This window comes from Lineus longissimus, chromosome 12 (genome assembly GCF_910592395.1).
Source record: "Lineus longissimus chromosome 12, tnLinLong1.2, whole genome shotgun sequence".
NCBI classification, from domain to species: domain Eukaryota; kingdom Metazoa; phylum Nemertea; class Pilidiophora; order Heteronemertea; family Lineidae; genus Lineus; species Lineus longissimus.
This window is the reverse complement of record NC_088319.1, coordinates 14852984-14867328: the sequence shown is the minus strand read 5'-3', so window position 1 is coordinate 14867328 and position 14345 is coordinate 14852984. Positions and strand designations below refer to the sequence as shown.

General features: G+C 42.4%; 1 protein-coding gene across 1 annotated transcript; it reads right to left on the bottom strand.

Annotated features, from left to right (window-relative positions):
- Positions 1 to 616: 616 nt before the first annotated feature.
- LOC135496563 (integrin-linked kinase-associated serine/threonine phosphatase 2C-like) lies at positions 617 to 4437 on the bottom strand. The gene is made up of 9 exons (XM_064785925.1): positions 4404 to 4437; positions 3790 to 3999; positions 3331 to 3448; positions 2847 to 2953; positions 2538 to 2631; positions 1994 to 2081; positions 1634 to 1749; positions 1308 to 1427; positions 617 to 1023 (listed from the first exon to the last, which is right to left on the bottom strand). The coding sequence occupies exons 1-9, from the start codon at positions 4435 to 4437 to the stop codon at positions 804 to 806; spliced, it is 1107 nt and encodes a 368-aa protein (XP_064641995.1). The 3' UTR covers positions 617 to 803.
- Positions 4438 to 14345: the final 9908 nt, after the last annotated feature.

Below are 14345 nucleotides of genomic sequence, written 5' to 3'. Positions count from 1 at the left end.
TTGTATTCATAGGCCAAAGGTAGTCTCACTTGGTGGGCATCTTTGCTTGCCCAGGTATACATGCTTCACGAAATTGGTGGCTTGCATTGGAACTAACTTTTTCCCCCTTGCCTGTCATTAAAGGCATTCAAGTGTGTTGGTCAACCATGACTACGTATCTCCTTTGTCCCTCCACCATAAGGCCTAGTTTCCCCTTGTGACATCACTATTTCGGACACTCAGCGCCCCATTTCTGGAAAGGTGTATCGACACCAGATACAAGTAACCACAGGTTTATGCATACAACTGTGAACAGCCAGGAAGTTTAGTTCCCTTAAAGCCATGCCAGTTCATCCAGAAATATAATCCTGGGTTGTCCTAGGTATTGAACGCGGGTTTGTGTGGTAGCCAGCAGTGTTAACCACCAGGCTATAAGGCTCCTCTGAATACTTACTCAAGGTGCCCATTTCTACCAGTGCATGAATGAATGGGAACTGGCTTCTGCTGTGTTCATTTCATGCACTATGTATCAGCATAGTCATGTAAGGTCACCATATTGTACCTTGTCATTCTACTGGAACTCCATTGATAGCCTATTAAGTTGATGATCCTGCTAAAAAATTGCACAACCAAGTAATTCAAGGTTTCGAAATCTATTTATTAACATGAAGCTTACTACACTGAATGAGAGACAACAATAACATGAATTGAATACGCCATGATGAAACATCCATTTGAAACTATGCTGTTGCAGAAAACATTCTCCAAGTGAAGTGAACCCATATAGTTCTTCAAGGGAGACTATGAGCAGAAGACGAGAGTGTTCACTTCGGTTTGATGCTGATTATAATAACAGTCACGTTATCTCCACTCAACCTCCGTACGCTTTCATTCGCAAGTCTATTACATACTGCGTCCCAGAAGCCATCCTCTGAACTCCGACACTCTGTCTGTTGTGAAGTGTCCTTGACCTCTTGTACTATTTTCATAACCTCATCGGGGGTCATCGTTTTCCACAGACCATCGCAGGCTATCACTAAATATCTGAAAAAAGAAGTGATGAGAAATTTAGGGATTGATTGCGATTCTCGGCATTCTTCCTTGAGAGTATGGGTGCATGCTACTGTTACGTTTGGTGCCAAGTGGGTCTGGCAAAAGAAAGTCCAACAGAAGTTTCCAGCGTTTCTCATTTGGGATAAATCTTTTATCTTGCAATGGCAACAAGGTCACATGCAATGTCAGTGCCTGGCATTGAACTAATGATGTCAAGCACTAGTCTGACACCTGAACCACACCGCCTCATTCAAAGTTCTGTCCGGGCAACTTACTTGTCTTTTTCAGTAAGCTGACATCTTTTTATATCAGGAAGACATGTGACTCCTTGCTTTTTAAACTGACCATCTCCTATTGACCTCGACACCTCTAGCACACCCATAACGCGGCCATCTCTGAAACGTATTATGCAGAATTAGGGCAAGGCCTCAACTAAAATGATTGATCTCAGCAGATTTAGGGCAACGGCTTGGCTATGATGATTGATATCAACAGAGATTTAAACCTGGGTTATCCCCAGATTCGAAACCCTATTGATTTCGGTTTGGTTGACCAGCAGTTCTACCAACCTGGCTATGAGGCTCCTCAATGACATACTTACCTGACAACACCGCCAGCTTTTTGAATTCTCATCCGCTCCTCATACACCTCAGCATTGTGATCTTTGGTTAAAGTCAGCGCAACTTGTTTCGCTTCGTTTTCACGGCACAGGATTGCCTGTCGGAAAGGAAAGAGCAGTTCAATGTTCAATTTACTGAGAGCAACGTGGGGGCAATCCATAGACAGTGTGCAACAGACTGGGGATCCAAACCATAGTCAGAACATTTTCATAAGTCTACGGCTATTCTGGAGACATTTTTGACCCTGTCTGTGGCTCTAAATGATACATGTCATTGCAACATTTGAGGAAGTTAAGCAAACATTACTCACAACACAGTTTGCTATCGTCGGTAATATTCACCTTACTGTCACCAATATTTGCTAAATAGACATTGTTATTTACTACCAGCATCGTAGTTGCTGTACTACCATCTTTCCAAGCCGGCTTTCTGAAATCAGAACAAACATAACTAATCATCTGTCATATTCTATTACGATATTCAGTAGAAACTCTCTATTAAGGACACCTTCGGGACTGACAAGTGCTGTCCTTTATAGAGAGGTGTCTTGATTAGAGAGGTCGAATTGGATGGAAACAACCAATTCTCGGACCAAACCAAGTGTCTTTTATGAAGAGGGTGTCCTCAGTAGAGAAGTGTTTGCTGAGGGAGGTTCCACTGTGCACACTTTTTCCAAACAAAAAAACTGATTGAAAAGTAATGAATATACAAAGCACTGAAAGGGCAGAGGGAAATGAGGCCTAGTCAACTTCTAAACTAAGTTACCACAAAGCAGCATAGCCATGCTCAACCATTAAGTGGAAGTTCCTCTCATAGAGAGCTTTGAGTAGAGCATTATCCTTTGGACGGTAAAGATTGAAAATCACCTAATATTAATTCACATACTGCTTTGTGGCCTCTTTGAGAAAATCCTCGTCCGTTTTTCGGTAGCTTTCAGTCAGTATCTTTTTTACGTCTTTCTCTAATTGTGATAGATCTCCTGAAAAATACAGAAGAAAAAAATGGTTTTGAAAATTTCTGATCTGCCTGTTTCCCTGTAAACTTGTGACGCCATTATCAATTTTCAAAACTATTGAGTCAATAGCACAGCATTACAGTCCTTTGTATTCAATGGAAGCTAATCTTAAAGAACTTCTATAGATTATAAACCAGGTCCTGTCAGTAACTATCAAACACTGTCACTAACATAGTTACCTTTCTGAATTTGGTCGACAATGTACTTGTGCATATTTTTCTCGCAAAATTTGGAGGCCCTGGACCCTGAGTGACCATCAAATACTGCATAGTAAGCTAATCGGTATCTGAAATAAAAGGTTGTTGGGATGTACTAGATGCAGAGACATATCAGGTGTGGCAGGTCAATGAGAAATTTGAAAAAATTCTTGGACCGGGGAGCAATGCTTCTTAAAATTAAATCTGGATGAAAATAATAGGCAGAATTTGAGTATTTCGAAACATTTCAATATCACTTCACAAGACACATTCCCAAGACTACTGTTGTGGAGAAAGACTAAAACAGTATTCTAAATGATTGATTTGATGAAGTTAGAGTTAAAGGCAAAGAGAGCGCTTAGTCTACATACTGTTCAAATTAGGTCCAAACATTAATACACCTTTCTGTTTTTGTTGACCCTTGAAGAATTGGCTAAGGACTGTCAGACAAAGGAATATTACTTACAGTTCTGCAGCGGATATTTTTGCATATTTCATCAGATCGTCGATGATGACATGAGTGTCCTGCATCTCATCTCGTTCACCTTTTCGACACGCGAAGTAACCACAGAGTTTGTAGCAGCCTAAAGAAATGAATTATAAAAAATACTGCCACATTATGATTGTGAACCCTGTATCACAGAGCTGAGCAAATCTCATTACAAAACATTGGGCTGCATCTGCGAGAGACACAAAGTAAGAAACCGTGTTGTAGGAGATGCAGTTTGGCTGCTCCTCTTTAAAGATTCTCTGGAAGACGCTACACATAATGTTCAGGACCTTCAAACAGCAAAAATAACACCTAGCAGAGGCAGCTTGTATCATTTTGTGGGGGTTTTGATGAACTCAAGGGCAGAACACCCAATCTGGCCTTTTCACAATAGCAAAACCTCCTGCCTGAGAATTCAGAAGTAAATTGACCTACCTGCACCATCAACACATTTCATTTTATTGTTTTGACATAAGTCATCATCATCAGATGCTGATTTCCTTTTCATGCCAATGACACTACCGGCATTGTCTGGATTAACAGCAGCCACCGATGGCAGATCATCAAACAACCCAGAGGATAGGCCCACGACTGGATGATGAGCACTTGAGTCATTCAAGCCGAGTTTGTCCTCCTTTGCAGGAGCTGAAGGTGAAATTGTAGCAAAAATTGTCAACAACAGATAATGGCTGTCCTAATGTAGTACTACTACTATACTAGGCCTAGGCTAGTAGTCCTGGAAGTGGAAGCCGAGTGACTTCGACGATTTTCTGCCTTCCCCCCCCCCAAAAGGTTGTCATTAGCCTCGGTTTGAAAGACGAAATATCAGAGCAGAAAAGTGGCAGTGAACTCTTCAGTCAGGCCGAAATGTGCAAAACATTACACCTGTCTGTCTGAAATTAGCATCTATCCGACAATAATACAGCAGAATTCACAATATATAGCATGTACACATTTCAGCTGTAGTCCGATCTATTCTCGGACATAACCGCCAATATCTGCGCTTCAAAGGCAAAATTGTCAACTACCGAGCACTACTCGGCACGTACCTGAAGGCTCCGGTAAATCTTCGAACAAGTCCATCTTTCAGATTCGACAATAAAAGAATTAGATCGCTGAAAACTTCGATATCAACACAAAAAATTATGCATTTTTTATTTCGATATACCTCAGTGCACCTTCTGAGTCAGCCGTGGCCGGGCCGTGTCCTACCATGAACCATGACGTCATCACAACGTCTGCACGTGCTTGTGGTAAATTCACTGCGCGGCTGCTTCAAAATTTCTCCTCCAAAAACTTCGATTTTACGATTCTTTTCGCAAGTAAAGACTATTTTGGGCGGTAAGTTGATAGATAAGATATCATAGCTCAAACACACAAAGATTTTGACCCGTTTATTTCACTTTTGATGCAGTATTTCATGATTTTTGTGCAGTGCGCAAAAAATTGTCGTGGCGCCCACATTTTTGACAATTTGGCGTTCATTTCCTCAAAAAAAATTACGATTGGGAGTTCCAGCATCCTGGTCGAGTTGCCTAATTTTGATATTTTGTGTTCTATATAGGAACCGACCCCTGTGGTTGAAAATTATATTGTCTAATTTCTTGTAATTTGCAAGGTCTGCTTTTTTGCAGGATCAAGATTGGAAATGGCTTCCAAACACCGGAGAGTCTGCATAGCTAATACAGAGGCTCTGGCCATGATGGCTGTGCCGATCAGTCTTCAACATGGAGAACTTTTAGCAGAGTGGAGACTGGAGTTGGGTATCTCAGATGGGGTACAGTTACATTAGCACCCGCACCAGTCAAGCATTGAACATTTGTCAGTATGAACAAGTGTGAATAAGTTTGGTGGCCAGCTACTACAGGATGCATACAATGAGGACAGTAGTGGACGATTGTCTGGCAGCAAGTATAACTGCATTACCTGCCACATTCTTACAAGGTTGGGGTGAGTACGGTACTTGAGGATTCTGGTGACCCATCATCTTCATTCTCAATCTTAGATGGACGGTCCTGTTCTCTTTGTGTTAAATCCTACAAAAATCTACTAGTTTGAGTTCTCTTTCAGCCTGATTTCAAGATCATCGGAGAGAATCAGCACCACTACAGTAGAAAGCCTGGGTTTGATCAGGGGGAGTGGATGTCACCTAGGCTATCCAAGGGAGACTCGTACTTCAGTAGGAGAAGATGGAACTGTTTGGTTTGGCGTGGCTAAGTATCCATAGACAAACTGTCAACCAAAGGGTTGGAGACCAGCGTGCCTCCGAGGCATGAAGTTTCTTGTGACAGAATTCATTCTGCTTTAACATGTTAAATTTTGCAGTTTGAAAAGTCCTTGTCTATGATTGGTTCACACGGAAACTCCTTGGATTGGATGGTATGGCACGTGCAAGACATTGTGAGCATGAAGGGCGTGATGAAGGACTTCGATGGCAACAAAAATACCTGGACATTCAATTTGACAGCAGAGGATTGCTGGTTTTCAATGTAGGCCTAAAAGGTTTTTAAGTATAAGTTTGAATTCTGCAGTACTACAACCAGAACTGAATGGATTGTCTGCCTATTGGATAGGAGGTTTACTCTCAGAAAGCCTTAAAACTATTCATGCTCCTGGACAGAGGGAAAGATTGTAGCTAGATTTCTTGTAATAGTTAGTTCTAGAGTAAGTTTTCTTGTTCAAATATGTGATAACTCTGGTATAGCCTAGGTAGTGAAGTGACTCGCTTGTTTTCAGTTTTAAGAGCCATGCAATTTGTCGCATTCGGCCTTCCTCAGATGGTTGATTTGGGTCCACTGAATGTGATGAAATAATCGACACCTTTTACAAATGTAATGAAATGTTAGCATTTTGGTGTAACTCCATATACTAGTAACTGTCAGGTGATTGGGCTCTGAATTGGTGACACTCTGATTGGTCAGAAAGTGTCATTATCGTTCAGCCCTTTCCCCCAAATTTGAGACCTGATTGCACCTTTGTTACCACCTGAGAGATGGTGATGTCAAAGGTGCAGGACGGTGGTTAAGCCTATTGCGAATGGATACCACTCGGGTGAGTCGGGTGGAGGCTATTTGGAAACCATTGCATGATCCTGAATCTGCGGTGGGTTGGTACCCCACGCTACGTAAGGAGAAGGGTTCCAGGTAAAACTTGTTCCACGTGAATGGGCAGTACCGAGAAAAGATGAGAAGATGCTAATTGCCGCTCTGTGTATATGTCCGTTGATCAGCTAGTGCCAACCCGGTCACTGTCTCCTCGGTCACCATGCCTCGGTCAATGAGCAGACAAAGCACCCAATGGCTCCGTCAGGAGTACATCGTCAACTTCAGCCTGTAGTCAAACCGGTACGCACAAATATCTTGGCTGCTAGTGATGGACGTGTTGCTTCTCGTCGGGGTAATACAGTACCACTGTATACAATGACCCCATTTTTTGTTGGATTCCTTTTCACTAAAGGTGGGTCAGTAATGAAAATTTCAGGCCACTCTGATTGTCACCCGTTCGGAGCGTGATTACCTGACAGCTATGTGGTGTTCCCCCAATGTGTTAACTTTTTCATTCCATTTGTAAATTAGCGTTGCTTGTTATGCATAACATTCATTGGGCCTTCTGTCCTTCGCAAGATTTGAAGTTGTGAGAAAAAGCACTGATCACTTTAATATTGTTATTATAGATTGTGAAACTTGTTGTTAATTTGTAATGTTTCTTTAGTCCTCGGCAAATGTAGGTGAGAAATTCGCCTTAACTTGAGATATTTCCAGCTCTGGATATGATTTAAAAATTAGTGCCTTTTATACATTTGTAGTTACTAGTATTAGAATAAAAAGTGATTGCCGTTTGGTTTGCTTAAGTGTATGGCATAACATTGCAGGATTGGAGCTGCAATAGAAATGAAATTATAAGGCCTCATTTCAAGCCAAATACTTTGCAAGCACAGCATTGTCTCTGCGTCCCTGTTTGGGTAAAAGGTCTAAGAAATAATTTCTTTGACCGGCTGGTGCTCCAGAGAAACTCCACCTAAAGAATACTGTGAGTTTTGCCTTGCAATTTTGGATGTAGAATGCCCAGAAAATGTATGCTCCGCTCCTAAATTGGTTATGAATGGGTGTTTTTAAATTGCTTGGCCATAGGCCTGATAATTTCAGTGGTCTGCCAAGATGTTTGACCTTTCAAGAAATCTGCCAAATTTTTGGTATTACCTACTAGTATCTCCTTTACAGTAAATTAAAAAAACAATCGTTATTTTTTTAGAGAGTTTCCTTTGGCCAGTACAGGTATTGTTTTTTATCATTATTCTTTTTCATGTGGTCCGATCAGTCCCGTCTAGATACATCTACTAATATCTACGGTGGTCCTTCACCTGATTACGATAGATGGAGACGTCTGCTTATTCGAATATTGATTAAACGGTCTGCTATCGGGGGTTGCCTGGGTGTACACTCCGGACGCAGTGTACCGGGCTCGTCCTGTCGCCCGTCCTGACGCCTGTTCCCTTCACCGCTCCTCGTCTTGCTCATCTCGACAGCTGCAATGATTGATTAGGTAGCAATAGTAATGGGATGAAATCGCTTCCCCGGGTCATTTGGTGATTAAGACGACAAACGGACACTGTTTGCCATTGAGATGCCCATTTAACATCCGACCTTGGTCCCAGGCAGACTTGAGACACCTATCTCTTTATCGGTCTTCATGTTTTCTGATCCTCATTGCACAGTTTTGACTATTAAAGGGACAACCTTGGTGTGAGATTTCGTTGGCCAGGAGGATGATGTACCTTCTCGGTGCCTAGTGTCTTCCTCCCGTCATGCAGCTAGTGCATTCTCCATTTTTCTACTGGGCTGTGACAAGCAAAAATGAACCCATTATAACCCCTGGTGTAAAATCACGGACGTGTTTGCGCTACATCCGTGGTGAAATGGAATAAAAAGACTAGAAAAATCCCCCTTGGCCTCAATTGCTGAGTGAAGACAAAGTCACAACCAGAATGCCAGAATAAAACCACATAAACTAATAAACCAATATTAATAATTAGTTTTATATACATGTAATTTACCCAATGAAATACGAAGATCGCAGTGACGCCTCTTGCTCATTTCATGTGCGCTATACCCTGGGACGAGAATGATATATCACCAGTCACTTAAAAACTAACGGCAAGGGACCATTTACATTCGGGGATAAAGCAAACCGTTTTACGTGACGTAAGCAACTTGTAGACACAGTCCACATGCGTGACTCACGGGCGCGGAGCTCCCCATATGAGTCGTCTTGAAAAAGACGCCGGGGACCCGAGCGGGGCAATTAAAGTTGATCATCTAATACCTGATATAACAAGTGGCATGCGCCTTTTGATATGTTCTCAAGCGGGCACTTGAGGATTTGATGAATTTGTTGTGCTGTTCCAGGGGAGAACGGTGGCCGGGAAGTGCGTCAGCGCGAGAACTTGCTTAATGTCGGCAATAGGAAGCAACGGCAGCAAAACCAACTGCTGAATGTATGATTGCAACGAAAAAATTGCTGTAAATATGACCCCGTGAGAAGTTTTCACAAGTCATTTAGACAATGGCTAAGGATTGAGGGAACGTACAAGGGAATGGCGTTGGTGAGGGGTGGGTGTGGGTGGTGAGAGGGATGAAGTACATATGGTTCGGGTTAGGGAAAACGACTCCTCCATGGCTACAAAAACTAACTTAAGACCCTGACACACCGGTCCCAGACATCAGCTGCAAATCAGATAAAAATATTTGTCTTTACTGACTTATACTCATTCTGAAACCACCTGTTTCTCCAATTACATCTGGAGATTTCCAATCCTAGTTTTATTTCATGAATCACCCCACTCAGGTATGACGCATCAACTGCCGCGCCCCAGCCTTTCTTTCTCTCACTTAAAGGTCATCTATCAAAACTTGAGATATTTCAACCAGTGTAATCATTACACTCTGTCACCAATGTTTGCCTAAGACAGTTTGATATCAGAAACTATTAAAAGTATAGAGGGGTGATATCAGAAACTAGAAAAAGTACATGTATGTAGGGGTGATACTCTGCCAATTGCTCTAAATTGTATGGTTGTAGAGCACCGTTTGTTGAAAGACTCTGAATGTTGGCGTCGATTTGCCCTTTGTAGTACTTAGTCCTCGCTTAAGAACAAAGACACGTCTATTTGAGATGCGGGAAGTCGTAACTAACACCTTTTGAAAGTATCTGAACACTTTAATTAGCAAAATCAAAGAGACATAAAACTAGATATGAATATGATATTCATTATGACATGTTATTAACGTAATTGGATATAATAGAATATCAGCAACCGATGTGTCATAGAGGGTGTTATCCTGAAGGGCAGGAGGATGTTAATTGCTCCTTCTGTTGAAGGTGGCGTTAAATCAATTACATTAGTATCAGCATGCATATACTGAAAAGTCTTCAGTGAGATACTGATTGAGACAGTACGGAGGACGCCTCGAGTACGGAAATGCGGGGACAATTATTTACACCTTAGTTTTATGCCTCTTAAAAACTTGCCGCGCACGTCGCTTGGAAATCGTCGCGTGTCGACGTCGGCGTCATCCCTCGCTAAATATAAACGAGTGGTGAACATTTCACATTAACACAAATCTGATATCCGCTGTTCACTTCAATCTCCATTTGAATAGAAATCTCATAAAATCAATTTATTACCTTAGTCATACGCTATCTGATTATGTCATCGCGGAGTTTTTCTTGGTCACCTGGTGTTCTGGGTTTCTAATCTGGCGTGTGATTGAGACCACTCTCGTGGAATCAATCGGACAATTTGTTATGTTACAAAATACGTTGAGAGCTGATCAGGCTACTTCTAATGCAAGCATAGTCGCCATGTCTGCATGTGATTGTAAGGATAAGTAAAAGTAAAGGGGTCTTTCTCGTCCCCGCCAGCCAAGATTTTGGCACCCATGTAGGCCTTACCACATTGTCTGGTCAGCAGCCTCGAAGGCGCCCATTCCAAGCAACTGGCGACGACTCTGTACATACTATGGCGAGAAAAGGTAAGAGTAAAGCTTGCCATGCACCACGCAAGACATTGGAGATAATGCGGTGGAACACCAGAAGGGGAGAAGGAAAAAAACGCATTCATGACGAACCGAAGAACCAAACCTCCAAATTTTGATGTCGTTTTCTTTCTATTTACTAAAAACCTGTCATCCACGACATCGTGCGCAACAGCGGGAGGCTCCGCTATTTGCGCTCAGAGATCTCAGTATCTCTGGCTGGGAGTGATTCATCCCCCTCCATGCAACCCCACATAAAGAGTCCATTTATTTGTCCCAAGATTCCTGATTGAGACGTGTTGACAGGCTGAGTGCAGTGGACCGAAATCATCGACTACGCACCAGTTGCGGGGACTATAGGCGGCAGGAAGACTGACTCAGGGACGGCATGATCTATGAGACACTCGGTAAAACCCGCCATGCAGCTAGAGACGCGTAGAAACATTTGCAATCGTGTCGAAGGTTGACCTGAAACTGTCAAGGATGGATGCAGCGACAGGACGACAGACTAGGGGTCTTATTTGATCTATAAAGACGCCCAGTAAAACACATTCCAGGCGCGACATTTGCAGCATCGTTGCAAAGCAGCAGGGACAATTTAGTGAAGGAGGCCAATTGCGATTTGACGGTTTGATGGGAATCCTGGCTTTACGGTGCAATTTCATCTAACGACGGGCCAGCTGCAGCGACTGGTATAAAAAGGCGGCAGGAGGACTGTCTCGGTACTTGTGATCTATCACGGCACATCCGAAAGACTCCGTCGAGTCGCGGCTGTACACTTGCAATGCTGTTGCTGAAGTTCAACTGAACGTCTCGAACGTCCGTTGACAGAATCGAGCCAGTGATACTCGGGGTAGAATCATCCTGTTCACACTGATTTATCAGGGTGATGGGTGGGCCAACTAGCTTCTTGTTGTAACGTCCATAGAACTAAATACTGTCACCTTAAATCCGGTGATAGTCGCATGCAGTGCATGCTCATTCCTGTGCATTAACTGCCTTGTAATTAGTCAACAACCAGCAGCATCAACAACCTTCTGATGAATGTGCAGCCGTGACTTATATAACTAGCCCCATAACATCTCATCTTACGACCGTAATCAGTTTACTGAGAGAACTGAAAGAATCGTACCACACTTCAAACCACCTCCTGAAGGTTGGATCGTTTTAAAAGAAAGACTTTTGCTACACTGCTGCGGGGTGTCATCAGCGATGAACTAATCAACACAAATCAATAGTTAGGTTATATAAGAAGCTGCATGGCATAACCGTGGTTTAACAAGGGCGTTTCTTTTCAAGCGCAGTTTCTTTTTGGTAAATTCGTACCATCTTCGAAGATTTTAAGCTTGCTTAAAGGGGTTACAGTTTTTCAAGCACATGTACCACACTGCGAGGGTTGTAAATGACTCCCGCAATCGTGAGCAACGCGCCTTGCGACTTCCGAAACCGACTCCTCATTAATCTCGTTCTCGGGAGTCGGCCGAGGCCGATCTTAACCTCGCTTTCAGTTTTGGTAATGACGAATCAGAAGAGAGCTATCATGATTGTTCGGCTCAGACAGCACGGCCATCATCACATAGGGGTTTTTATTGGTGAAAACCTCTCACCTGACAGGAAGTCCTATGAGGAAAGCCAGTGGCGAATGGAAAATATACTGTCATCATGACATGGCAATACCGCGCCAAATCATGTCATTTTTCAGGCTGGATTATGTATCATCTGCCGGTTGTTTTGGCAGCGACATATTGGTAATGGAAATATAGATGGATATTTCGTCATCCAGTGATACAGGTTGTTTTTCTGCCATCATGAAACGGACATATCGCGCCAGGTCAATTAGGCTGGATTATGTATCATTGGCCGGTTGATTTACATGTTATGTCTGGAAAATGTCACGGGGAGCCAAAAATAAGTAAATGTCATATTTATTTCCCCGAACGTCCATACACACGTGACCGATGACTGAATCAACAAGAGCTCCATTATACAATGTATACAATATCCATATTTGATAATATAGTAGTACATGTATATATATTGTAGAACTTGATTTCTGGGGGGTTTTCTTTGGGGGGAGGGGGAGGGGTCGTCTATTCATTGCAAGTAGTATAGGCAAAGAATCTAGAACAGGAACACTTCTTCAACGGCAGTACTTCATCAAGAGCGGAAAACCAGCAAGAACTTCTCGAGATAAGACGAGAGTAAAGAAGCAACAGGAATCTGTCAATACCGTGCGAACAGCCATGTGGTCACAGCACTCATGACAACCAATAACCATTGAGCTAATGCCTTAAAAACCATGTTAGTTAGCAGCGAATAAAGATCTTTCGTTTTTCATTTAGCAAACTGCGGCAGCTTTCAGTGCTCAAGGTGACTGGCAGAACTGGATGTTTTGCCATCTATAATCGAACAGATTTCTTTTAGTGTAGATATACTGTAGATACTGTCATCAAAACCGTGATATGGCATGGATCGACAACGGGTCATGCCGTTATGTTTTGTGCTTGCCCTGGCTTTGTGTCGCTTTCTTACATGTAGCAATTAATGAAGCGATCTTAGATTTGGTGAAAGTAGAGAACTTCAAACAGTGCCGACTTCCACAATTGGATAAACACTTTATAAAAAAAACCAACAATGCCAACAAACACCTTTCTCGAATTCATTTCCACAAATTCCCGTCCAATTACATGAGCCATTCATCGCCAACATGATGCGTTTGAAAAAGAGTACCCGCGGGATCAATCCGTCAATTTCTGGTTGTCGTAAATGTCGTAAAATCAATGGCGGGACAATTACTCCGCCACACTGACAAATGTTACTCTCTATGAACCTGTCGATATCATTTTTATCTCATTCAGGTAACCATGATGATGTAGCTTCATATTAACACTGCTAAAGAAACTCGTGACTTTACCCTATGTCAGATAAGAGAGAAGATGTCATTTTAGACCTATGGGAAATGACTCAACATGAATTCTTTCGGTGTATGTCATGCAATTTTTCGTGATCGGAATTCTGCGAGGTTTTTGTCTGTGAACATTGATAGAAGATACATGTGTCACACACCTGCTGGATGATAAGCATACATCATGGTGGACTATCTAACAGGTACTAGTAGATCAGAGTAAGTCATAAACACTATAGTCTCATGAATGCTGATAAAGGACACTGATGAAGATGCGCTAGTTTCGAAAGCTAGTCCCAATGATATCTAGTTCTGATCTACAAAAAGTCGGGTTTCTTGAACACATAAACGCTGCCATCACCAGCTAGGGTCGCATTCACGCTCCTCGCCGCAGACACCAACATTGCAGCTGCAGCCGTCACTGAAGCGTTCGACCAAGAGATGGCATGGCGATATAATATAAGCTTCGCACAATGATTCTTGCCTTTCGGAGCTGCAAACAGCCGTCATTGCTTTTGGACCATTTTGTGATCATTATAAGGTTCTCATGAGTAAGAACTAACAATAAGTATCGTAAAAATATAAATTTAAAGATACGCCAAAGTGTAAAACGTATGTTTGAACCTTCGGGTGTTAGAACCAATATCTTTTTATCAACAAAACGATTGGAATGAAAGCAGAAAGGGCCAAAAACAGAAATTTTGTACTTTTGGTTTAAAGCCATTTTCCCTGATATCATGCTCGGGTTCAGCTTCCCAGGGAAGTCACCCACCACTGCCAACACCCTGGCGAGACAAACCTGGCGAGCCCTCAGAACTCGGTCTCATCACGGATGTCTATATAGACCTAAAATAAGTGTAGAAATTAGGTCTCATCAACGCGGCTTATTACATCAAGTTAAGCGTGGGATCGTATGCACGTCAAATGAGCTGCCGCGATATTAATGGGATGATAACGTCATCAACGTACGATAATGCAATGAACATGGTAACATCATCTAGATATTGTCGCTTCGTCCCCAATACAGCTATTGCCGCTAAATGCGAGTCTAG